The sequence below is a fragment of the Colossoma macropomum genome, unplaced genomic scaffold (genome assembly GCF_904425465.1).
Source record: "Colossoma macropomum unplaced genomic scaffold, Colossoma_macropomum, whole genome shotgun sequence".
Lineage (NCBI taxonomy): Eukaryota > Metazoa > Chordata > Actinopteri > Characiformes > Serrasalmidae > Colossoma > Colossoma macropomum.
This window is the reverse complement of record NW_023494789.1, coordinates 6,585,318-6,612,414: the sequence shown is the minus strand read 5'-3', so window position 1 is coordinate 6,612,414 and position 27,097 is coordinate 6,585,318. Positions and strand designations below refer to the sequence as shown.

The window sequence follows — 27,097 nt, the reverse complement described above, 5'->3', positions numbered from 1 at the left end:
ATCCCTCCTCCTTTCCTCGCCGTGCACCAAGGCATGGTGGGAAAAAGTGAAACACGTGAAACTCATAATAGCTAATAGCAGTGCTTTTGGTTCTGAAAAGAAAGATGTACTTTGCTGTGAGAATTGGCGCAAGATGGGGAAAATAAACAGGGGTAACAGCAAAAAGAAAAACAAAAACAAAAATTTCCTCACTTCAACAGAAATATTAACCCCGTAAACTCTAAGCAGCTGTTTGTGGGTCCACATTTCAGTTCCTCTCTCTCGTAACTACATAAGTTACATATTAGTTTCAAAGTAGTTACTGAACAATGTATAGTTTTAACTAAATAATAATGCAGGCATATGTAAAAATTTGCACATTTTAATGCATGATTACTGTTTATTTGCTGAATTTAACATGGAAAACAAAATAAAACATAAAAAGTGGCCTGTGCAAAAGTTATGGTACATTTTATATTTTGCTTTATTTTTTTTCCAATATGTTAAACTCAGCAAATAAACAGAAATTACGAACAAACATTTGCAAAAAAGATTCCATAGTTAAGTGTGTTCTCTGTAGAGGATGTGTTGACTTATTTTCATTTAGATTATCAAAGACATTTAGACAGTGTTTAAACTCTGTACATCTTAAGATTAATAACTGAATAATTTGTTGATAAATATAGGGATAAGTTCAATATTCATATTTAACAAATTTGTGTATAGTTGCTTTGTGAAAAATTGAAGCAAACACAGCATTGACGCTTTAAACTACTGCCCAAAGTGTGACCCATTAGTCAAAGCTGGCCTGTGATCCCACCTCCCCAAAAATTAGTGAACAATATGTTTTTACACTATTTAATCATATGCAGTTTGGACAGCCCTGGTCAAATGAGATGTTTGGTTTTTCTAAGTGAAAATAAGTTCATCCTCTACAAAGAACAAACTTAAGTGGCATTTTCCTGCAAATGTTTTTTTTTTATATTAAAATCTGCAAATAAGCAGTAATTGTGCATTCAGATGCACAGAAGTGCAAAAAATCGTATTTCTCTATTAAATCTGTACTAAAAACTTGATTTGTAACCTATCCATTTTTATTTGTATGCTGCTTTGTCTTTCTGGCCCTCAGCCCACCGCAAACATCACAGTTTGGACCCCCAGTACAATAAGTTTGAGCACCCCTGGTTGAAGCCTAAGGTCATGTAAGTGGGCCCTCACTTAAGTTCCTCACTCTCATACGTAAACAACATTATAGTTTCTTTAAATTATTTATAATAGTTTAAACAAATAAGTAAATAATAACAGCAATAAATTGAATGAAATATATGAAATCAACACAGCTGCCGCAGGTACACAGACTGTAAGACACAATTATGTTGATGTTGTGTTTTATTCACGTGCAAATAAGCATTACTGTTTTCAGTCTAGAGAAAAACAGAGCGCTTGTCCCGGCAAAAGTCCAGTCAGTTCAGGGTCATTGCTTTGTTCCCCAGGCAGGCCGAGTTATTGCTTTGGGCTCTGGTCAGTGTAGTAGGCTCAGAAAGCTCTGCTGAGAATATCTGGTTTGAGCTGCAGCTTTTCAGCAATTGAAAGATAAAAGCAGAGCATGCTGGAAAGTCTGTGTTTTGCAGCCATGGAGCTTTGCACTCCCTCTCCACCTGTCTCTCCCTCTAGCAATCCCTTTCTCATCTCTATCTGTCTCCTCTCTCTCTCCTTCTACTCTCACTCTCCACATGTCTCCCTTGTATGACGCACCTAGACAGGGTCAAACCAACTGCTCGAATTCATGGTACGCTGCAAAAGCACAAAGCGAACTTATGAGCAAACGAATAGGATCTGAGGAGGAAAGCTGCAGGAATGGGTACGTTAATTCAAACGGATGGGACATCCATATTCATGGGCAATAAAAATGGGTGTTGTCAACAGCAGAATGCCTGAAATGATATGTGAATTAGGCTGCGTGTGTTGGGTCAACAGATGTTTTGATGATGTAATCCATTGCGGAGTGCTTTTACGGAGGGGTGGGAAGGTCATTTATCATCCACCACCGCTCTCATGACTCAACATTACAGCACTTGTTTTGTGGAAATTGCTCTAGGATGGTAATTTATTTCAATATAGGGAAATCTGTTCACGTCATTTAGCTAAATGATATCAACCTATATCACTCCTGGGTGCAGTGAGACCTCCTTTCTCTGTCACTATAACTGATAAAGCGTTAACTTCCACATTTATGTTAACTGAATCAACACTGTCCAGAGATCTGGAGATAATAACTGCTATAGCGCTAATGCTAATGTTTACCAATGCTGGTCCTGAAGCTCTGAAACTGCACGCTAGCCTTTCTCCAGCATAAAATGAAATGAGAATGGGTTGTTTTTATATGGTTCTCCAATTTGTCCCCAATTTAGACATGGTCAGTTATCACTCAGTAGTAAGGTGACCAGATTTCTGAAATAAAAACTGGTGACGTTTCCAGTGTTGGAGTTCAATATATCATTAAAATATCCAAGGTTTTATCTATGGAATAAAAGGGGAAAGTTCCAGTTTCATGTATTTTGATCATGGTAATTGTTGTACTGCAATAAACAATTGTGAAGGCTGACTAATAAAATTGGGTGCTAGCTAAGTAACTTTGTAAACCATGTCAGAAAATCATACAGAGGCCTACCATGGTGAGTGAAGCTATAGAAAACTATGGAAAAAGAGTCCCATGGCTACGGAAAAAAGACCCCTGGCTACAGCCCAAAAGCCAAACCCTAAACACACCACTAGGTTAGCTCCACGTCTAGAGAGACAGAGACGGCTGCTGTCAACTTACGCCATATGCGATATATGAGATATGTGATATATATATGTTAAGAATACCAAATACAGAAGCACTAAAGCAGCTAAACAATGAGCTTTCCCTGAATTTATGTTTGAGCATCCATTTTTCCATAACTAACAGCATGACTTCATAATAAGTTTATCCCGCCACCCCCAACTCCCACCGCCAGGATTTTGATTTTGAGACAAGAGGGGGTCCAAGAGGTTAATTAGGAAGTCCCGGAGCCCCAAGAGACCCCTTGTATTTTGCATCTTGGATATAACTACATACTTTTTTCCTTTTTTATAGATAACAATGTGTGAGGTGAAGCTAACTGACACTGCACAAACAGTTGTACGCAGTTTGAAGTAAATGTGTAGTGATTTAGGCCCAAAGTTTGATGCTAATTAGCACAATATAAGCTTCCATTACATGTTAGCTACATTAGCCTTGTAGCTGCAGAGTAAAACGAAAGCAAACTTCAGACACAAAGCATGTCCTGGCAGATCGACCACATTTGGGGTAAGAGTAAAATTGTGTAAATTTGATTTTCTGCCGAACTTTCACTGTAAGCGAATGAAGATCTGGGCAGCGAGCCGATGAGCTGAGTCAGCTTTGTCACATCGGGGAAAACAGTGAAATGTGCAGCGCAGGGGGACAACAGGTCCAGGATTGGGAAACACACTCTAATGTAACGTCTCAGAGCAGACCAGTGATAGGCCTATATTGGGTAACAGAGCTGTACAGGGTGATCTTACACACACAGAGTCCTCGCCTCACGGACACTGACGCAAATGTCTGTCTGCATCTCCCACGTCTTGTTTTATGGTGATTTCCCCCGATGCGGCCCTCACCATGACCTCCCAATGCAAGAGCCTAATGGAAAACAGTGAGAAGAAGACAGAGGCTGCCAGAACAGGCGATACGGCTGTCCACAAATCTGGAGCTGCTTCACCCTCTTCCTCTTCCTAGACAGAGTCGGAAGCGTCTGCTCTGGGTTAAAGGTGCCAGGGAGGAACAGGGTGGTACATGACCTAGATTTTCATGTCCAACACTTGGTTTAAAGATAAATGAAGGAAGGCGGATGAAAGAGCGGGGGATGGGGGGTGGGGGTTGTTGTTCTTGAATATCACACCAGCCACAAGAAAAGGCAGAAGTAGACGTTTTGGCAGAAGTTTGGTAAATATGTAAATATACTATGTAAATACTATAAAGAAAGTGTTAAAGATATGTAGGTCAGATGTTTTTTAATGTGGTGATGAACACAGTGGTTTACATTCAGTCCTTTAATTGCTGAAGTAAACACTTGGTGGATTTCTAGTGTTTAGTATTTCAAAGAGAAAATACCTTTTGTTAGGTTACAGAAAGGAAAGGCAATTAATTCGGCCCTGTTTTTAGTCTTTCACATTAAGGTCCAAGTTGCTTTCTTGGGGGTCATTTTCTTTCTGTTCGGTTGGTGATGGCATATGAACGGCTCTGCTTTGTTCACACCTATTATTTGCATTATTTTCATTAAAAAAACAAGTCTGAAATTGATTTGCTATGGAGCCCCTAAGTGGTCGTAGTTTACACGAATTGCATTCCTTTGCAAATGTTTTGCGTTCTCTCGCAATGATCCTTGCAAATGCAGTGAATTTTGCATGGGGATGCAAAACTTTTGCGAGAGAATACAAAACTAAGTAACTGTGAGGGAACGCAACACGTTTGCGAGGAAATGCATACATTTAGCAAAAGAACGCATACATACATACATACATACATTCATCATCTAAACCGCTTATCCTTCTGGGTCACGGTGGGGCGCTGGAGCCTATCCCAGCTGTCATTGGGCGGAGCAAGAGAACGCAATGATGTTGAAATTTTTTTGCAATGGCACTTTAGGGCTCCATAATTTGAAATGTTTTAGAGGTTTAATGATTTATTTAAGTTTAATTAAACAAATGGCTTGTTACCACCTTAAGTACGATTTTCCCTTTTTCAGGCTAAAAATGTATTGTTCTATAGTGTTCTAAGAGGTTCCACTGCAGTTCTCAAGTTTTACTTTTTGGACCTGGTCCTTTTTTGTTACTCCCACTCAAATCCTTTTTGAGTCATACTGAAGAAATTACCCTTAGTTGAAGATATTTTAAGTTACTCTGCCTATCTTTGCCGATACTATGGCTTAATTTATAGAATTGACTGTTATAAACTACATTACTGAACCACATGCTATGAAGCCATCAGGCCTACATGATCTATCAACACAGTGCAAAGAGTGGCATCGCCATCTAGCGGTGATTTGCAAAACTGCTCATTGCTGTGGACTGTTGCTATAGAAACACTGTCAGTGGAAACACCACACAGTGACTGGAAGAAACAATGTGCTAACATAACTCCTGACAGAGGCATGCTGACACAATATTTAGCATTTACTGTGGGTAAAAACAATGTTCCCCGCAGGCACAGCTGGCTATACCGCCATAATTGTCTGGCACTTCACATTTAAAGCATTTCGCTTTAAAAAAAGAGCTTAATAGACAGCTGGCAAGTTAGCTTACTAGTTAGCTACCAGTAGACAGTAACGGTCAGACGTGCTAAACTGAACCATGTTCCGTAAAACAGCTTGGAGAAAGACAGTCAGCGATGCCGTGAGCTGGCATCAAGATCAGGCGATGAGCACAACGATTTTCATCCTGAAAGAATTTGGGCCGACAGGATTCCTCCTGAAGGAAGATGGGGAATCCAGACACCACAAGGTGAGTTCACTTCTTCTGTCCGCTTCCTTTCACTGTTGAAGTCTGTTAGAATGCTGTTTCAGGATGTTTCCGTGTTTAAGGTGTGTCTGGGTGATCCTCACACTTGCACCTGTGGGACTTTCCAAAAAGAGAAGGACCTCTGCAGACACATCTGCTGGTAAAGGCCTGGATATGTAAAGGAGAATTTCAGGGATTTTTTACATCCTCTAATGTAAGAAGTCATTCAGAGTGGTTTGATTTGAGGCGCTCCATTCTGGAGAAACTTCTTGAGAAAAGTCAGAATTGTTCACAGCAGGGGTGACAGGAGCCGGACATCTGGAGCATCTAATGCCTCCCTCACAAAGAGTCATTAATGTAGTGGTTATGAACTCACCGCCTTCTGCCTGAGACACACTGCCAAAAGTGTGCCCTATTCACTATATAGGGCACTATTCTGGGGTTCTGCCATTTTGTAGTGGTGTCTGATAACACAGAGCAGAAGATCCAGCGCACTCAAACAATCCCACTGTGCACCGCAACAGTGTGCAACTGATGTACCCCCAGAGAACTTATTCTAGAGGAGAATTCCCACTCTGTAATGTCTTCTGGGTTTCTCAAACACTAGAGGGCGCTCCTGAGTGAGTCCAAAATGAATGTGTTAAGATGCAGCATTTGAGTAAAATCATGGTTTATAAATGCTTAAACATTGATAAAAGAATGCATTTATATCCTGAACACAGAATAGCGTAAGACATTTTAATTTTTTATTATATTTTTAAGCGTTTCTGATATCAAGTTACAGGAGTTTAAATGGCGCCTCATATTTGTTTGTGTGGTCAGTGAGCGCGAACAGCCAATGAGCTGCCCAAAACCTGTTTGCTGTAGAAAGAAGGGAAACATACAGGTGAGTTTTCTTTGCTTTTTTAGTGAAATCCATCCTTCTGCCTCCTAAAATCAAAGGAAAGTGATTAGAAACTATTTTAACTTTTCGTTTTTAGCCTTTCAGCTCCATTCACCCAATTCATTGAGGACTCGCTTGTGGGCGCCCTCCGCTGTTTTGCAGTCCTGTTTTTGATATAACAAGAGAAATAGGAAGTGGCCAGGCTCCTCATAATGTTAGTGACCGTAATCGTTTGCTACCATTACAAACTCCGTTCCCTATGATAGTGTTCTATATAGTGATCAAGACTTTTGAATGTAGGGTATACTGATTAAGGGACCATTTCAGATACAGGTTTACAATTTTGACGTAAGCTTAGGGCTTAAACTCAAATTTAACCAGTGGAGAGGTACATGCAGGGCATTGCTAGGCAAAATAGAACAATAAATAATAGTAAGAAACATTTTTTTTTTGATTTATCATTCTTTTACCATTATCAATACTGCATATAGAAACTCAGAAGACACATATAATTTCACTGGTCATTTTGAGTAGTACTTAAAACGGCTGTATTTCCGTTGCGACCTCTGCTTCCTATGGCCACTATTATTAAGAATTTGCGCTGATGCACCATTTTTCATCAAACCACTCTGAATTTCTTTTTTTTTAACATCTCAAGGATTGAATTATGCAATTTTTTTAAAAATTGTTGCAATTCCCCTTTACAAGTACACTCATAGTGTAGATCTGCTTTGGTTTGGTTATTTCTGTGTCCTCACTCCATGTTATGTTTTCTGACTCTGACTTCATCGTTACAGGATTTTGATGCGTAAATTTAGACTACCGAGAGACCATGAATGTAAGTTTTCTCTTTTTTTGTAACTAAGTAAGCGTAACTGTGTCAAGCTCACTTTCATTTCCACATCCATCACAGTTTTCACAGCAGTGCTTTGGTAACTTTGGAAGCTTTTGGTGCTGCTTTGTCTTACCAATTCCATCTCATGTTTCCTCCCATCAAGATTGTTTCCAGCCAGGTCTTGTGGACAGACAGATCCTGGAGGTGTTACAGGGTCTGTACCGGGCCAGAACTCCACGCCCAACTGACAGCACCTTCTCAGCACCCCCACTGCCTGACTTGAGTGAGGAGGAAGGTACAGTCAGGCGGAAGGCAGTTGAAGCAGATGATATATGCCCCATCTGTCAGGAGGAGCTGCTGAAGAAAAGACTACCAGTGACACATTGCAGGTTTATACAAGTTTAAATAGAATTGCTTGTGGCCTGTGAACTTAGGAAGCAATAAATATTGTTATAATCTAAAATTTTTATATGTTAAGATCTGTATGTCCTTAAAGTATTTCAGACTATTTCTCTTTGGCTAACATTTCCCATCTCTCTCAGAGGTACTTAACTGATTAGCTGACAAAGTGTTAACATGTTACATTCTGCTCTAAACAATGTTATGCTGCACTTTTAAGGGAACAATGGAGAAACATAATTGATATAAAAATCATAGACCTATGAGTTTACAAATCTGTTGTGATTTTTAATATGAGGTGCTCATTTTTGTCGTCTTAAAGGCATGGATGCGGAAACAACGTCCACATCTCCTGTATGAAAGTCTGGGCTGACCATCAGACCAGGTCAGAAACGGAGGTCATGGTGAAGTGTCCATTGTGCCGGGAGGACTTTGGTGCATTGAAGCTGCTATTAGAGCAGGTAGGACTGACTTGACATACTAAGTAGAGGAAATTTCCAGTTATTTCCCTAATGTTCTTATTTCTTCGAATTCTTATATCAGAAATTAAACAAGATCAATATTCCAGTAAATTCTCAGTAAACATGTGCAGTGTGATGTGGTTGCACACATGACAATTCTGTTCACTTACAGGTAAAGACCTCTGGCAGACTGTGTACTTCCTCGGAAAGAGAGCGTCTGGACAAACACCTTGGGATCCCATGCAACAACTGCAGAATCTGTCCTATAGTTGGAAAATGTTTAAAGTAGGTGAATTCTTCCAACACTGTTCTCTACACTGACGTTAGTACATTGTAATGATAACCACTGATTGAAGTAGCTGCAAATCATTTACCTTAGTAGTTATTATAAAATAAATCGTCTCAATATTGATTGAGCATCGTTAACCAACATGTGGCCCAAAGCCTCAAGTTGTCCCAACTCTCCTGATAAGTCCTCAGAACATGAGAAAGCCTGTATACCAAGCTCAAGCATTTGCTCATAGGCTTTATAAACAGTCCTTAGAATTTAATTGTCCTGTTTAATTTTCCATATAGTTCATGTAAATACACTCTTATACTGTAGGTGCACCACCTGCAGTTATTTCCACCTGTGTGAGGACTGCTTTAAGAGGAACTGCCACCCTCAGCATAGCTTTGCATGCAGAATGGTGAGTTTCTGATTCAAGGCTAATTTCCACCTTTCATTTGGGGGTTGTCGATATATGAGTGTGTTTGAGTTTGCCATGTAATTGTCAGGGTTTCTCATGACTTCTAGAGATTTCTAATATGATTCTACCAGTTAACTGTGATTTCTGCAGAAAAGAAACCAGCCGTGGCAACCAGTGGCGCAAAGTGTGGACCCCCAACCCAAACAAGCACAGACAGTAGACAGTCAGTTGATGCACCGGTAAGTATGGATCTCTGATACACCCCTTACTTCAGTGACATTAATATTCATAATATAGTTTGACTGTTTTTTGGTGTTAGCTCTTCTTAAATGTTATAATAAAAACTATCCCCTTGTTACTGCAGCCCCACTGATGCACTCATCATTAAGGCCAGTGAGATGTCAGATGTGGTTCCAGAGCATGTGCTGAAGAGTTTACCAGTTCTACGAGTTCGCCAAAGCTCCAAACTTCTGGAAAAGGGCATGCAGTGCCGCTTATGCCTTCAGAGCTTCCATTTGGGCCAGCATGTTAAAACTCTACCCTGTCGACACAAGGTAACTTCCAAAGGCTGTATTTTAATAGAATAGTTTGGCATAAATTCACTCCTGGATGTTGTTGATCAGCCAAGAGATGGTTGGTGTCCAGAATGTGCTTCCTTATGTTAGCTAATGTAGCTAACAACAATAGGAAGTTCGTATTCTTCCAATTAGCATCATAAAAAAACTCCATATCTACACTCTTAAAAAAGATGGTTCTTCAAGGGTTCTTTGAGCAGAGATAATGGTTATATATGGAGCCATAATTTGCATCATGAAAGGGTTCTTCAGATTGATGGAGAATGTGCTGTAAATGGTTCTATATAGAACCTTTTGTAGAGGGTTCCATATAGCACCCAAAAGGGTTTTTCTATTACTATAAGCTTGACATCATAACAATAGAAGAATCCTTTTGGGTGCTTTTCAAAAAGGTTCTATATAGAACCATATACAGCACATTCTCCATCAATCTGAAGAACCTTTCACCATGCAAAGTTTCATCATGTTTACTAAAAGCGTTTTCACCATGCAAATAACACTTTAATCATGCAAAGGGTTCTTTGAGTGTTCCTGCTTCTATATAGAACCATTTTCTTTGCCTTTGAACCCTTGAAGAGCCAGCTTTTTTAAGAGTGTAAAACATCACATTACTTGCCTCAAACTGCATTCATTTGTTAAGTAATCTCAAAAAGGTTTGGTTTCTGATGCTGTTGAAATGGATAAAAAGTATGTTGCATACCTAAAAAAGTATGGTTCTATATAGAACCATGAACACTCAGAGAACCCTTTGCATGATTAAAGCGTTCTTTGCATATTGAAAGGGTTCTTTGAGAAGTAAAAAAAAAAGTATCAGCAATCTTAAAACATTGTTTGTCTGTACTTTTGTCCATTTTTATAGACAAAGGTATGCCATACAGTGTGAATAACCACATATGCGAGCCTGTTTGAGTTTACTTAACACCTCAGCATGATTTGGTATGCAGTTAGCTACATTAGCCTCATAGCTCCAAAAATACTGAGGCAAATATTGGACACCAAACATGTCTTGGCTGGTTAACTACAATTGTGGCAAGGGGAAAATTGTGTAAATTTGATTTTTCACCACATTTTTCATCTAAGTATAGCTGGCCTGTATCTTCTATGCTGGTAAATGTTGTCATGTCTGTATCTTTTGGTTATAATAACAATTAAACAACTAAGCTTAGAAGTTATATTCTTAGCCTTATGTCTGTGAGGCTCCTGTTATAGTGATAGCATGATGGCAGTCTTCAAAATTCACTCAACTGTATCAGCAAAGTCACTGAGGAAGCCTAAATGGTAACACTTGAAGGATGGCTGAAGCATAAGGACAGTATCTATACCAAACTGCTACTCCCTCTCTTTTTCTGGCACTGCAGTTCCATACTGGTTGTATCGACACATGGTTACGCCAGTCTGTCTGCTGCCCACTGGACTGGCAAGTCATCTACAACCCCCTCACATGGAATGCTGTTGGGGTCCAGGTACCAGTCACTCCTGCTAAGGGTGCCAAGACTAGCCTTACTGATCAGCAGCGATCTGAGCTGTTCATTCCAGGTTTCGGCCTGCTGGCTCAGACTGCCAGGGCACCTGCCTTGCAAAGCACAGAAAGATCTGACACATCTACAGCAGCTCCACTGGATCCTCTTTGTTTTGAATCCCTTAACCAGGGCACACAGAGACTCTGCATCGGCAAGACAAATTCTGGAATGAACAGAGCCCGAAGTCAATCTAGTGAATCCAGATTCAACCAGAGGTGCAGGTCTTTGGGACAGGCTCCAGTCTCAGCCCCCAGGAGAAGAGTCGTGGTGCAGCCATCTTTTCCAGACAGATCTTCACCCCTCACATCAGCATGTACTATCAGGAGAATGGAAGGCTCTAACCGAACCCAGCAGAGCTTTTTTCCGGAGTTAAATGAGCATCTCAGTAAAACCAGACTCAAAAACAGTTCTCCCCAAGGACACAGACCTTTGTGGTTACGTAGTGGGAGCAAAAGACCACAGCCAGGTGGTAAAGATCTGAGTGAGCTTGGTCTATGGATGACAAGCATACCGATCAGTGTTAAACAACAAATGCACCAAGAATAGTGTAACAGAATGTTTTTATTCTTTAGCACAAGTATTTCATAATCAAAATAATCTGATGATTCCAGCTATTTTTGATTAACCATTTAATTAGATTTTCCTTCAAGGACTGTTTTTTGTGTTCTCCTTGTCAAAGAAGAGGGATTTCTATTTCATTCAAGCTAAAGTTGTAGGTAAAAGCAAATTCATCAAGCATTTTGTATCTGTTCCTTGCTTTTACATTGACACGATTCATGGACACACCTACTTTTAAAAGGGCTTTTCTTTATTCTATTTATATTAATATATAATAATATTTATTTTTCGATAATGGTGACAACATTAAAACTATGAAATACCATAGAATTACTACAATCAGCAATACTGGCCTTCTATTAAATAAGGCTGTTTAGACCCACCCTACCTACATTGACAAGGACAGGCATTCCATACTTCAGTCTCTTTCTGAGAGCCTCTTAATAATCAACTCAGATAGTTTTAATGAATATAATCAAATTAGATATTATTCCTCGTAACTGTTAGCAGATTAACTAGGGCGCTGGTGTTTTAGGTGAACGGGCGGGTGGTGAGATCCCACTGCTCAAAAACTACTTCACACCTCTGTTTAACTACCACAATACAAAATAGCAAATAAACACTGATTTAAAAATTCATACACTCCCCAGGACTCCCTCTATTTCACACCTTGTGTGTATATATATATATATATATATATATATATATATATATATACACTCCTGTTAATCATGAGCAAAATGAGCTGTACTTAGTATTTTGAAAGAAAGATCAAAAGGATATCAAAAATGTACCTTTATTTAAGGCATAATGGTTGAAAGAAAAACTAAATCTTGTCATGAAATAAATATTTTTCTTAAATCTATCTATGCCACAGTTGTTGGCACCCCTAAAAATTCTTAAGAGTGATAGCTAACAAGTATATTCCCATACATATTTTATGTTTTATAGTTCATCTGATTGATCAGGAACACTTAAATGGTCAAGACTTCCTGATTCACTGGGGAATATATATGAGATGAAATACAGATCAAATTCCCTCAGTCATCCATTACTATGAGAGCGACAAAAGGTTGAGGATCACAGATGAGGAATTGCTGACATTAGTCAGGTCTTGGGGTCAGAACGTCTCCCAAACTACTGTCAAACAACACCAACACCAGGGGTGAGTTTGGATACAAAGATAGCCATGTGGAAAAGTACCTCATCCCCACTGTGAAGTATGGTGGTGGATCTGTGATGTTGGGGGCTGTTTTTCTTCCTGAAGTCCTGGACAATTTATACGGATACATGGTATCACAGACTCTATGAAGTACCAGCAGAAATAAAATCAAAACCTGACTGCCTCATCTGGGAAGCTTTAACTGGGCCATAGTTTGAAAGCCGCTTTAAAATCAACACAAAAATGATTCACTGCCCACAGAGTTAAGTTTTAGCCATGGCCACCCCAGTCCCCTGACCTAAACCCCATAGAATCCCTGTGGGATGAGCTGAAGAGTAGAGTGTGGACCTCGGAATCTGAAGGATCTGGAGAGGTACTCTATGGAGGAATGGGCTCAGATCCTTTGCCATGTGTTCTCTAGTTTCATTAAGCATAATAAAAGACTCAGAGTTTTTATCTTTGAAAAAAGGAGGTTGCACAAAGTATTAAATGAAGGGGTGCCAGCAATTGTGGCACACAGAGATTTGAGAAAAATATTTATTTCCTGATAAGAGTTAGTTTAGATTTTTTTTTTTTTAACATATTAAATGAAAAATGAAAATGATAAGCAATAAAGGTTCTTTACAGCCTGTTTTGCCCAAGCTTGCCAGGGGTGCCAATATTTGTGGAGTTACGGTCCTAAAATCTGACTGGCTGAGCTGCACTCGAATTCGTGGCAAAATCCACAATATACGCACACACCTATGAGCAACTTGACTCTGTAACCCTGACATGGTGGCGCTGTGTTAGTGTGTGTTGTGCTGGTATGAGTGGATCAGACACAGCAGTGTTGCTGGAGTTTTTAAACACTGTGTCCACTCACTGTCCACTCTATTAGACACTCCTACCTTCTCAGTCCACCTTGTAGATGTAAAGTTAGAGACGATAGCTCATCTGCTGCTGCACAGTCTGTGTTGGTCATCCTCTAGTCCTTCATCAGTGGTCACAGGACGCTGCCCACAGGACGCTGTTGGCTGGATATTCTCAGTCCAGCAGTGACACTGAGGTTTTAAAAACTCTACCACCCAAGTAGTTCCTGCTCTGTGAGGGTCCATGGGGGTCCTGACCACTGAAGAACAGGGTAAAAGGGGGCTAACAAAGTAGGCACAGAAACAGATGGACTACAGTCTGTAACTGTAGAACTACAAAGTGCACCTATATAGTAAGTGGAGCTGATAAAATGGACAATGAGCGTAGAAACAAGGAGGTGGTCATAATGTTATGCCTGATTGGTGTATATGTTTATTTATTAATTAATAAGTCTTAAAACACAGTAACAAAAACAGCCTGTTTAATGAATATAGAGACATTGGAAAATGGTCATGTAAAAATTAATTGGCCCCAGATTTTTGAAACTGTTTTACTGGTAATGTAAAATGATGTAGTAAGGCTGTTTAGGTAAGCAGAACTCACGAACAGACTGGTTACACCCTTTATTGATGTGCACAAAAAAGGCATATGACAAGCTGTTCAGTAAAGCATTCAAGAAATGGGAGGACTTTCCCGTAAGCGCTTTTTTAAAGTGGTATGTTTAAAAATGACTTTTTTACAATTAACATAAATAATACACAGTACAATATGAGAAGTGACGTCAAAACACATTTGGTTGACACTACTTACAAAGAAAATGATCTTCTCGGCTTCTTTTCAGTCATGCATCACTATTTTATCGTCATAATGTCAAAATCAAACTGCCTTCCAGAACTCAGTCCACACACTTCTGCTACTTGGTAACAGTCTACCAGTGTTTCTTTCTAATCATCAACAGATTATGAGTGCTACATTAAAAAAGATAAAAAAAATCAGACATTCAGCAAGTGATTACATTATAGCCTACTGGTCACTTTCGTGAAGTAATATCACCCATCAAAACATCTATGCACAAAAAACATCATGACGTGCTTGAACTATGGCCATTTAAGCATTTTACTTACAGCTTTGAAGTATTCAGAATAAAAGCCTTGGTAAAAGAAGACAACCTGAGCCAAATCTCTGGTGTTTGCTGCTACATTCTCACATGTAACACATTATATCATCCGATGGGGAAAAAAAAAAACCTTCACAATGAACTGCATGCAATTTCAAAGAGTATAAACAATATTAAGTGTGTGAAACAATCTGACCTCAAAGGCCTCTTTTTATTGAAAATTCCAGTTCTAGTGCACTTCGTTTTTAGTTAGCTTTTCCTGAATGCCAGAATTTAATGTCCTTCATGTACTGGTTACATACATGAGGTAAATACGACGGTTACTGTTGTTTCACAACACTCCAAATCATTACGTTTACTAGATTTCATTTTTTATTGTGGCACTCTGTGGCAACTCTTTGTTATTTCACATTTGTACCTGAACTTAAAAACAGAGAGACAACTTCAAGCATACAAAGCATTCCATTATCGTTATGCCATTACAACCATCCTCTTCAGTCTGCAGACTCTTCATCAGTTTAAAAAAGCTTTGTAGGTATAGACATTGTGCTCACAGTGAAAAAAAAGTTGAATCTGAATGTAATATGTACGCTATTGCAATGCACTCTTACTATGTAAACATAGGACTTTGTACAAACGTGACACAGGCAATGACGCGCTGGAGTGAGCAGTGAAGCTATTGTGACACATTGGCCAAAAGTTGGAGGCAGCAAAATTAGAGATACCACAGAAATTCACTTTTAGAAAGCTATGCTCCAAAGGTAAAGACCGGTTGTTTTTGTTTTTATCGATCATGGCACCTTTCCTGATGACAATACAATAAGGCAAGTTGATCAAAACCAGGTATATTTGGCGAACACCGAAAAGCTCCACAGAGGCTGAGCACAAAGGCTAGCTAGCGTTTTGTTTGCGGCCTCTCTTCCCTCAAGTGTCGAGTTGTTTTCTTATCAGGCTTTTTGTCCCGTACCTTTCGCAGCCTGCGAGGCGGCGGGGTGGATCTGGATTCACTGGATGTATCACATGCGTCCTTATCCTCAGGGATGTTTGGGATGGCTGCGCTGCTACCCTCTAGGGTGTTCCTCAGGGATGCATCCTCAGGACTTCCGATTTCACTACTGCTTAAGTCCTGTTCCTCGTGGCCACGACCCCCTACTGCTTTGGGCATGTTGGTGATGGAGGGACCCTCCCGGTCGCTCTTCCGTACCGACTGCTGCAGCTCATTCATATCCACCCCAGAGTCCAAGCTGGTGTCGTTGCTGCTGCCTGGCCGGTGCCTCCCCTGGAGCTCAATTACAGAGTGACGGACTTGGGCTGCTGGTTTACCATCCAGGGACACAAACCATGCCCGAGGAGGATGGGGAGAAGGCTTGGCTTTGGAGAGCTCCAGCAGGGTCTGTTCAGAGATTCCCTGAAGCTCACCGTGGAATGGACCCATTCCAGCTGCCTCATTCAGGGTACCTGGGACAGAAACTGACTCAAGCAGGTGACTGTAGCGGCCCCAAATTCCAGGGTTGACAGTGGAGGTTTGTGGGCCCTCCAAAGCAGGCTGCTCATCACTGTCCTGCTGTGGGACTTTGGGCAACGTCTGGGTGAAACTGTCTTTGAAGTTGCGCTCAGCCTGTGCTCCGTGTTCCATGCCATTCCGGGGGAAGGTGGCGCATCTGCTTCCAGTAGGATCAGCCTGTCCCTGGGCAGTGAAGAGCTCTGGAGCTTGAACAATGGCCACCGGCTGGTTGTAGATGTGGAACAGCTTGTCTCGATATACCACACTCTCTCCAGGAGTTTGCCGTGAGGTACTCTTTTCAGACATCTCTCGAAGCCTTGCTACTTCATCACTGTTCACATACAAGTTGGGTACCGGAGCCCTGATGCTCTCTAGGCCTGCAGTTCCAATGTTCTCATATAGGTTCCCCACAGGCCTACATACGTTTTCAACATAGATGTTATAGTTGGCCTGGTGTCGAGGGGAGGCTGATACATCGGGATGGCCTACACCTCTTGAGGCCAGTGGGTAAGACCTGTCCCCACTGTGGTACAAAGGCTCATGGACTTCATCCGAGCTGGTGGACGTGGTCTGGTCTTTCTTTAGAACAGACATTTTGGTGGAGTTCCGACGTTTTCGCTCGGTCTCATGGTTTAAATCTCTGCAAAGCAAACAGAAAAAGAAATGCTACCTTGCTTGGAGAGTCATCTACAGATGCAGAGTAGTTGACAAATACAAAAACAATCTTAGTATCAGCACAAGGAACAAGGTTATGGTTAGGGTTAGGCTTTGCACTGACTTTAAGACAAGATTAGATGCCTCAAATTTAAGGTCAAAGTTGGGGTGAGTGTTTTTGTACGAAACCAATAGTCCAACAGGGCTAAGTTGGTGGTAAAAGTGATCTCTTACCTGCAGTGACATAAGATCACAGATAAAAATCCAATGACGATCACTAGAGTACCACCCAAGATGCCCACAAGAAGGTATGTATGGTATGAGATGAAATCCATCGAAGTTGCATGTCCCATGTAACCTAGATTTTTGCAAACACAAATCTGGTTACTGGGTTGGAAATGTACAAGAAAAGAGTTAAACACTCAAGGCTTTGTTCACATTAGCCTTCAGTGATGACACAGATTATGGGTGCCTTGTACATCTCTTCTTTAAAGCATAGCCTTGTTTATGGGCTATGCATGGATCCTATGCTATGTGGAAAATGACCGCTTTGAGACATATCGATTTTCCGGCTTACCGCTGGAAGATGGAGATAGCGCTGCGATCCAGTTTCCAAGGTGTGGAGCCACATAGGTCCAGACCAATCCATTTCGTTCCATCCTAACAGAGCCGATGCCCTTATTCACCCAGGTACCTGCATCAAAAGAATATGCTAATTCATTGGAAAACCAGAAGGCAAGTCTGAGACCTTCTGAGATTATAGGAAAGGCTTCAATGAGCATAGAAAATTATGCAAAACAGTGTGAGCCACCCTCAGTTGAAATGGCAGGGCTCAGGGGACAAAACTATGAAGACAAATGCCATTATTTACATTGTATAAGCTGATCTCATCTGCTTTTTTGTTCTCCACCAACCTGTGGTCTTGTCAAAGGTCCAGGCAGGGAGGGAGTCAGAGGCTTGGAAGTGGGTGTGGTATGGTAAGGGAACTGTGAGCTGAATGGGCCCTCTGATGTCAATCTCCTTCCCACCGGACAGCAACTGAGTACTGAGCATTGCCACAGGGCTCAATTTCACACTCCTGTATCCTGAAACTTCAGATAAATATACTCTGATTTATGAACAGTGAATACTGTAGATATACAAGTTCATGTTCTACTGCAGTGGTCACCAACCCTCTTCCTGGAGATCCATCAGAGTTTAGTTACAACCTGAATCCAACTCCTCTTTTTACCTACCACTAATGCATCTGATCTAGCCAATCAAGGACTTCTGAAGAAGTTAAAGGAATGGCTTGACAATTCCTACACTGAACAATGGAGTCCAAATTTAGCTTTTTTTTTAGAATTGAAGTGGCAAGGCTAACATTGCTAACAAACACTAGAACTCAATAGTCACCCAAATAGCCCAAATCACTTCTGTAAAAATACACTAAATTTGAACCCGCTTAAACCGCATCCAGGCCTTCATTAAGTTTGCACAGACTTGTCGATATAGTTTAGGACACAGTATGAATAATGAGAAGGGTCTAACTGCAGAGGCACAGTACCTCACTCTCAGACCCGGGCTGTCAGACCCCCACTCTCAGCCCAGATATGATGTTACAGTTGAGAGGCTGAGTAGCTGGCACAGAATGCAGCATGTAACGCTTTAAGAAACCATCAAATACTATGGCTGAATCTCAAATGGCACCCTACTCCCTACTCCCTAGGTCAGGAAATTACGACTTCTGTGCACAAACAGTGCTCAAAATGTACTATTTGGGTGTAATATCCATTATTTTATGGCCGACAAAGTGTTACCAAAATACAAACAATTTCTCTGGCTGCGTCCAAAACCACATACTACTGTACTAAATAGTATGTCAGAACTAGTACACCACCAACAGAAGTCCATGCATTACTTTAGTATGTATAGCACATTAGTTTGTTCAATCCACCGTTTACTGCTGCACTCGTGGGAGCAGAAAGTGCGGCTGCAGTTCCTAAACGGAGGCGTAGGGAGCTGAAAGTGTGGGGGCTGAATGTGTGGGGGCTGCGGCTCTGAAGTTGGGTACTCCTGTGACTTACTGTGAACTATAAAAATGAGCAAAACTGCATGCAGCCACTTTAGACGACAGGGTCTGTATTGGCAAACCACCTCAGGAGTGCTGAACTAAAATCAGTCTTTGTGACAATGAGGGTAATAAACATAGAGAAATCTGATCCAAGATCATCCTGCTTTGTGATTACCAGAGCCTGGTGTTTTCTGAAATGACCACAGTGGTCAAGTTCATTTTTATAACTCACAGTAAGTCATACTGTACTCTACACCATATCAGCATGTCTGTACCACCTTAATGAAGACCTGGATGCAGTCTAAGCAAAGCAGCATTTAACTATTCCTTTTATTAGCTGGAAATGACGGGCAGAACTGGGGCTGAATAATTTGGGGAAAATGTCTAAATTTTTTTTCTTACCAGCACTGTGATGGCAATTTAAATTTTTATTAATTTTTATGAATTAAGGTCCAGTCCTGTTTCTTTTTTGGCCAAGAGGACCAACACATACACTCTTTCAGGCTTCAGGCTTGAGGGCTGAACATAGTGTGCTAAATGGCCAGTTAGTCAAGGTTGTGTTGTCATGTATGCATCATATGGGTGGCTAGTTACAACTAATATTCATCACATAGTTTTGAGAGTGAGGATCTGAAGTGTGGGCCCACATACAGGCTCCTGCAGTTGAAAGGGTTCATTTACATTTGTTTAATGCAGAGCAGACCTGAAAATACTGTTTAATCACTTATGTTAATTACTCAACATTATTATTTTTTATTTAATGGAACACTGACTACGAGACTGTAGCCATCACTCACTTGACCTCACCAACAATGAATCCTTCAAAAACAGTCTGCTCAACTTCAGTTTTCCTTCAAGTACCTTTCTGATCTTTGATTACTTACTCTGAGAACGTCAGTGAGTGTGTTTACATGCACACAATAATCCGATCATAATCAGATTTCTGCAGTTATCTGATTATCCAAGTGGTCATGTAAACAGATCTCTCAGATTTCTTTGATCGGCCACGGCATGAAGTTTTTACATCACGTTTACGTCACGTCCTCTGTGAGTTTATTGGCTGGTTGTAGAGCAGAAATCTGATTACTGGATTACTGAAAAAATCTGATTTTCTGCAGTTACTGAATTATTAAGTGCATGTAAACGCACTCACTGATTCCTCTGTAGTCATTAACATACATACATAAGCAGCCTCCATGTCTGCGTACCTCCTTTGTTGTTGAGGACCCCCATTGTACAGAAATGACTGTCTTTCTGTGGGGGTGGGGTTGGAACGGTCAGATAGGCAGTCACCATGGAGATGCTCGTGTTCTCTGGAAGCGAGAGGAGGCTCTTGGGGAACTGGACACTCGGCTGGGATGACAGGTCTTTAGGGGAAATAGTGTTAATGTAAGTGTTGTCGAGCATTTTGAAAGCAATCTTAATGAAAAGATTTCATTTAAGTCTCTAAACACACTGTTTACACACAGAAACAACACTGCCAACTCAATCTGAAGTAAACCTCTGAAGTTGTGAAATACGAAAATCCCAAAACTCCCTCAAAAAATTGCGACACAAAACTGTCCAAGGAAGCTAAAATGACCTTTCGTTTGATTTATGTGCCCCATAAGTGATGACATGCAGTGTATTTTTTCAGTCATCCAGAAAAGTTTTCCCCCAGAAATAAATAAAAAAAACAAACAAATAAACAAAATATGCTTCTGGATGACTCAAACTAGGTTCAGCATGTGTACGCACCAGATGTTTTTCTTGTTATCAACACAGTGTCTTCAAAGAGCCAGATGTTGCCTTGGGTTTGCGGGACCAGGGACATGGTAACGGCAGAAAATACTGAAAAAGAACATGAAAAATAAGTTCAGGTCAGATCTGACACCCCCAGCTTTGCCTGAATTACGGTAGTGTTAGTATCAGTGTTGTAAAGGTCAGTTGTGCCTGAGTCAAAATGCTGTCAGAGTGTTAGAAAACAGGCCAGCGTGATGTCAGAGCAGCTCACAGAAAGCTTCTCTCACAGCACTGTGTGAAAGCCATTGTTTAAACTCGGAGACATTGTCCTGGAACACAGTCGCTTATCTGATGGTAGGAGGGAGCGAATATGGGTAAAACAAAAATCTTAATGGAGGAGTGAGATATCAGTGTAATCTCTTCTCCTAATAGGTTTCCAACACACTGAGCTCTGGTTGAAGTTGTATTTAATGTAACTGAGAGCGCTAAAGCTGCAATTGCTTTTATTCTGGTTTCAAACGCAACGTGACAAAATTCCAAATCAGATAAGAAATATAATGACGCCAAAAAAAATAAAAAATAATCTTTGAAACTCTACATGTTCAGGTGGGAGGGATGTACACTAGAGTTCAAAAGTTTGGAATCACTGTTCAAATATCTGCTGTCGGGATAAAACCTTGTATCTCCATTTTTGGACATCATTTGAAAAAGGCAGTTTCCCTTTCCCGTTGTGTTAAAATTTCATGATGAATACAGTTAAGAAAGTAAAGAAAGTAACTAATATATATATATATATATATATATATAAACTCAGTTTAATTTCATTTAATTTCAGCTAATAAGCTGAAGCCCAGCACGTGCTTCCACATTAAGCTGAACCGCATCCTTTAAAACTGCTGTTAACACAACGTCATTGGACAGCTCAACACACTAACACACAGAACGCTAACTGCAAATTCTGTTACATTAACTAACAAACCAAATACAAACCATATACAAGCAATTCTGTCTCGGATAAATGTATAGAATGATTCTAGTTATGCTCGTCCTGTGCAGCATCACAGGCTGAAGTAAGAAGGTAAGAAACTGCAGATGCATCCAGAATGAAGAATGGAGCTGTAGATGATCCAAAATGACAGAGACAGCTATAGAAGTGAGTTTTAAAAATGAATGAAGAATAAAGTTAGAATGCCTTATATTTCAACAGTGATCAAATCAGAAAACCTGACAAAAATGACTGAGTAATTATATGAAGTATATTATTCATCATTTAAAGGGGAACTCCAGCTAAAGTAAAAAACTGAACTATTACTACATCTGTAGAAAACATGCCTTCTGGTCTTCTGTGGTGCCTTAGTAGTTTACAGAGTGCGATTTTCCAGTTTGAAGATTAAGAAAACTCCCGTCTGATGATGTATATTGAAAGTATGAAAAAACTTTGGAAAAACTTCAGAGATCCATTTTGGGATGAATACTTGAAGGCAGGTTGTTTGAAATGGTTTCTTTTCCCAGACAGGCTGACTAACGTAGAAGGAATGCAGGTAGTTAGCGCTGTTGTGTCTGTATTTATTAGCCTCTACATCACTGGCTACGATAGCAGTCAGGATCTTTTTTATGATCATGGTGGGACCCCCAGTGATTGCATGACATATTTTGTGCAATGCATGTTGGGTACTGTAGTGAGAGAACACAAAGAGGATACAAAATCATGATTTCTGTCAAACCAGTGAGGCAATGCTGCACTACAGAATATCACATACCATGAATAATATTAAATGCTAGATTTAGGCCTTAATGTCCCTTTAGACCCAACATTTTGGAAACATTAAATAAAACATGGTAACAGACTTACTGGGCATCTTGGTGGTCTTCCAGGGGAGCTGAGCAGGTACATAGGCATCCATGCTGGCTACCAGGGTCAGGGTGACCCCAAGTTGGTAGGGAACGGTCAGCAGGACCTCTCCGTTCTCCTGGGTCTGGCTGGAGTGCAGCTGAGATCCGTTCACAAACACTCGGACTTCGGCCCCGCTCAGGTACCGCTGGCTAGACGCATCCTTCACCCACACCTTCAGAGTCAGAAAGGACAACTCTGGAAAGAAGTGATGACCAGCGTTAGGGTTACTTTTAATTAAGTAAACTGATCAACTCTATGAAAACGGAAAACTTTAGAAATGGAAAGGGTGGAACTGCAGTGAAATACCTGCAAATTACATTTTGTCACTTAAACAGTTAAAAATGACAAAGAGCAATATACTGTATTTTGGGGTTAGTTTGCATCGTCTGCTGTTATTTATTGATAGCCGTAGGATTAACCTTATCCTCACCATGAAATAATAATGAGACAGAGACCCCAGCTCCGTCAGAGAGACTTAAAAATAGATCAAAGTGCCAACTGCCATAAACGAAATGAGCAGAAAGCTGCACCCGTACGCAGAGCTCGACCAAACCGGTCTCAAAGTGCATCACAGGAATGATCCCAATTCAGTGAATGTGGGTTGAACTTTTCCTCATTTGAAATTGTATCAATCAATAATCTGACTGTAAATCACCAAGAATCTCTAACCTGACATTTACAGTAAAGGCCTATAGTCATTCTTTAAGTACATGCTTATTTTTTGGCACTGAAACATTTAAGGGAGGATATAAACTTTTGGTAAAGCTCAGAATGCAAGAAATGGAAAAATCAAGTTTTACTATGCAAAAGTACCTTCAACACACTCCAACCCTCCCCACCCCGCACCTTGAACATGCATCATATCATCTGTCATATATATATTTTTTATCCACACCATTTGAGCACAGTCTTTTACTTTGTGCCAACATTTCATGATGGATGGACCAATAGAAATGGTCCACAATGGACTCTTGTTCCGTTAATTTACATTAAACATTAAAGGAGAACTGAGCCAATTTTGTCTGTAATTGAATCGCTGAGATGTAAACAAATATTATGTCAAAACTACTGTAAAACAGCATCTCAGGCGTTCTTTACTATTTAATGTAATAACCTCCATGAGAAAGCTTTATAGGCATAAAACACTTTGGATGTTTGGTTCCTATCACCATCACTGTGAACAAGTTTGTCTAGAAAGGTGTTTTTCACACCAAACCCTGAACTCTGAATACGTCGTTCACATTGTAACTTCATTATGCAGAAATTTTGAACTAGTTGGTGAAGTTCCTCTCTAAGAACGTGTTTGTCTTCTCCTGAAAGATTTTTTGAGACACATATTTGTGTTAGGACATCATCAATATGGATGCATAATAGAAACATAATGTAAATAAAAAGGCTTACAAACTATACAACCTTTTATTACTGTAATATTACTGTAACTTATGAAAGCTATAATTCTGAAGCAACAAAAAAAAACTCGTAAAAATGGTTTTCCGAGGGTTCTTTAGTAAAGAAAATGGTTATATAGAGAACCATGAACACTCGAAAAGCCCTTTGTATGATTAAAGTACATGGTTATATAGAACCTGTTTGAAAAATGTTGAACTTGTAACAATGGAAGAGCCCTTTTCAAAAAGGCTCGGAACCTTTCACAATGCAAAGAACCCTTTAAACAGGCAAAGAGTTCTTTTAGCGTTCAGGGTTCTATGAACAAACATTTTCTTTATCGAGGAACCTCTGAAGAACCATCTTTTTTAAGAGTGAGTAATAAAATTTCTGAACAGTATAAAGAAGGACTTCAGCCTTGATGCCCTCCTTAAAGAGAATCTCAGAATGTGAGAACCTACACTCTTAAAAAAGATGGTGCTTCTGGGTTTCTTTAGTAAAGGGAACTGTTCTGTTTAGAACCTGGAGTTCTATATAGAACCATTTGCATGCTTAAACTTTTTTTGCATGGTGAAATAGCTCAGACTGAACCACCACCATTGCTAAAGAACCTACACTCTTTAGTAAATGCAGTGGTTCTATTTAGACCCATGAGTTGTATTTCATGCTTAAATAGCTCCTCAGATTGATAGAGAATGTGATGTATATGTTTATATATATGTTTTTAAAAATGAGTCTGTATAGCACCAAAAAGGGTTCTGCTACTGTTACGATGCCAAGCTTGCAACAATAGGAGAACCCTTTTTGAAGCTTTATAGAACCACAATCAACACATTCTCTATCAATCAATCTGAGGAACCATTTCACCATGCAAAGAACTATTTAAGCATGCAAACTGTTCTACACAGAAATAACGGTTCTAAATAACACCATTGCTTTTACTGAAGAACCTTCGATGAGCCATCTTTTAAAATGGTAATTGGTGCTTTATTATATGAAACTTTGAGTCTGATATGCCTGGAAAATGAATCATATGAAGGTTTTTCCTCAAAAACAAGTATGAAAGTGATGTAAACACAGTCTTTCAAATGACTGCCTGTCCCTTTAACTCTATTATACAGGCCTGTTACGGTAACATATGGGGGCCTATTCTTCTACATCAGCCTTTCCCAAAGGGTCACTTACAGCAGCCCATAGACTCCACCATCCTACACAAACACTGCAGCTGTAAACGAGCATCATCAACCAAACCAGACATGAAACCGGAGCCGGGATGTTACAGTGCAGCCTTATCACTTATTTATCCCTCCTAGCACATTATCAGCCCTCCGCTACCGTTTACTGTCGCTGCTGAGAACAACACATCCAGCCCTTTTCACCGACACCCAACCCCAAACTACCAGAGCTATGAGATTAACGTCACCCTAATATTAGCCCTAATATCAATATCTGCTACAATAATACACCCACAGGCCGTGTTAGTGAGAGAGCGCCACCCAAACAGTCCAGCAGCGCTGAACGAGAGGTGATGATGATGGCAGTGATGATGATGAGAGACCGTGGGCTATAAAAAGCCTGTCTATGTCTGCGGTGCTGAAGCGCTGTTGTGCCGTGTCTCTACCTGCAGGCTCGGTGGGTGAAGCCGTGGTCGCGTTGCTGCCATTGTCCCGGGTTGGTGAGGCAGGGCCGTGGGGGAGCAGGCCAGCCCGCGCGCCCCCCAGCTCCCCATCCTCACAGAAAATCAGCACAACGAAGAGGAGCAGGTACGCTGCGACTTCAGCCATGGCGAGAGAGGGCAGCGCCTCAGAGACATAACTGCACGCAGTGAGGCGGGGGGCTGAGGCAGCTTTTCGTCGGGGGTCGCGGTGCGTTTGTTTTTTAGTGTAAATATCCCTTCAGGTCGGTTTGAACATCACGGTCACGTCGCGGAGACACAGGCGTAACACGGCTGCTGGTGCCTTTCTATGGGCGGGTGTCTGAGCGGTAAAGTTGCATCATCACAGCAGCGCAGCGCCATCTGCTGGTAGAACAGTGTAGTAACGCTAACCCGGTGTTCTACACACTTCAAAAACATGGCTCTTCAAGTGTTCTATAGTACAGAAAATGGTTCTATATAGAAGCATGATTACTCAAAGAACCCTTTGCATGATTAAGTGGTTCTTTGCATCATGAAAGAGTTCTTCAGACTGATGGAGAATGTGCTGCAGAAGGTTCTATATAGAACCTAACTGAAATAGTTTCTTCTATTGTTACAATATCAAGCTTATTACATCTACAGCTCATTCTCTGTCAATCTGAAGAACTCTCATGATGCAAAGAACCATTTAATCATGCAAAGGGTTCTCTGTGTGTTCATGGTTCTATATAGAACCATTTTGTTTTTGTTTACTAATGAACCTTTAAATGACCTACCACAGCGCATATTTATTTATAGGTGACTAGCTCAAAAAAAGGATGGTTCAAGGGTTCTTTAATAAAGAAAATGGTTCTATATAGAACCCTGAACACTCAAAAGAACTCTGCATGATTAAAGGGTTCTTTGCATCTTAAAAGGTTTCCTCAGATTGATGGAGAATGTGCTGTAAATGGTCCTACATACAGAACCTTTTATATATAGCACCAAAAAGGGTTCTTCTATTGTAACAAGCTTGACATTGTAACAATATTCAAAAAGGTTCTGATGATTTACATCATAAAGCGTTCTTCAGCTGGAAAATGTGCTGTAAATGGTTCTATAAAGAACCTTTTTGAATATTGTTACACCCTTGTAAATCACCCTTTAATCATACTAAGGGTTCTTTGAGTGTCCATGGTTCTATATAGAACCATTTTCTTAACTAATGAGCCCTTAAAGAACCATCTTTTTTTTTTTAAGCGATCAAGCCTGAATAACTTTCTGTGAAGGAGTTTTTTGAGGCGCAAAACGCTTTGGACGTCTGGTTCCCATCACCACTGTGAACAATTTCACATCAAAGCCCAAACTCTGAATAACTTGGCTGACATTTTAATTTCATTATGCAGAAATTTTGAACTATTCTGTGGAGTTCCTCTTTAAGAACACGTTTGCCTTCTCCTGTAAGACTTTTTTTTGAGACACACAGTTGTGTTCAGACTGTTGATATATATGGACACAATAGAAATATAATCTAAATAAACTACTTGTCCTTGTATTATATTACTGTAACTTAAAAAAAGTCACATTTTGAAGCAACAAAGAATAACAAAATTTCTTAACTGTGTAAGTTATTAGCCTCGTCACCCTCCTTGAAGAGAATCTCAGAATGCAAGAACCTATAAAAGCGGCCATCCTTAATCT

General features: G+C 40.3%; 2 protein-coding genes across 2 annotated transcripts; one reads left to right on the top strand and one right to left on the bottom strand.

Moving 5' to 3' along the window:
• Nucleotides 1-5,373: 5,373 nt before the first annotated feature.
• Nucleotides 5,374-11,223, top strand: zswim2 (zinc finger, SWIM-type containing 2). Its single transcript, XM_036569439.1, has 11 exons — nucleotides 5,374-5,523; nucleotides 5,604-5,680; nucleotides 7,201-7,241; nucleotides 7,402-7,627; nucleotides 7,960-8,098; nucleotides 8,271-8,383; nucleotides 8,703-8,787; nucleotides 8,938-9,026; nucleotides 9,152-9,341; nucleotides 10,721-11,033; nucleotides 11,117-11,223. Exons 1-11 carry the CDS (start codon nucleotides 5,374-5,376, stop codon nucleotides 11,221-11,223), a joined length of 1,530 nt encoding a protein of 509 aa, XP_036425332.1.
• Nucleotides 11,224-14,059: 2,836 nt separating this feature from the next.
• Nucleotides 14,060-25,565, bottom strand: LOC118807804 (protein FAM171B). Its single transcript, XM_036569918.1, has 8 exons — nucleotides 25,403-25,565; nucleotides 22,354-22,590; nucleotides 20,517-20,609; nucleotides 19,988-20,146; nucleotides 17,641-17,817; nucleotides 17,304-17,420; nucleotides 16,961-17,084; nucleotides 14,060-16,712 (listed from the first exon to the last, which is right to left on the bottom strand). The coding sequence occupies exons 1-8, from the start codon at nucleotides 25,563-25,565 to the stop codon at nucleotides 15,464-15,466; spliced, it is 2,319 nt and encodes a 772-aa protein (XP_036425811.1). The 3' UTR covers nucleotides 14,060-15,463.
• Nucleotides 25,566-27,097: the final 1,532 nt, after the last annotated feature.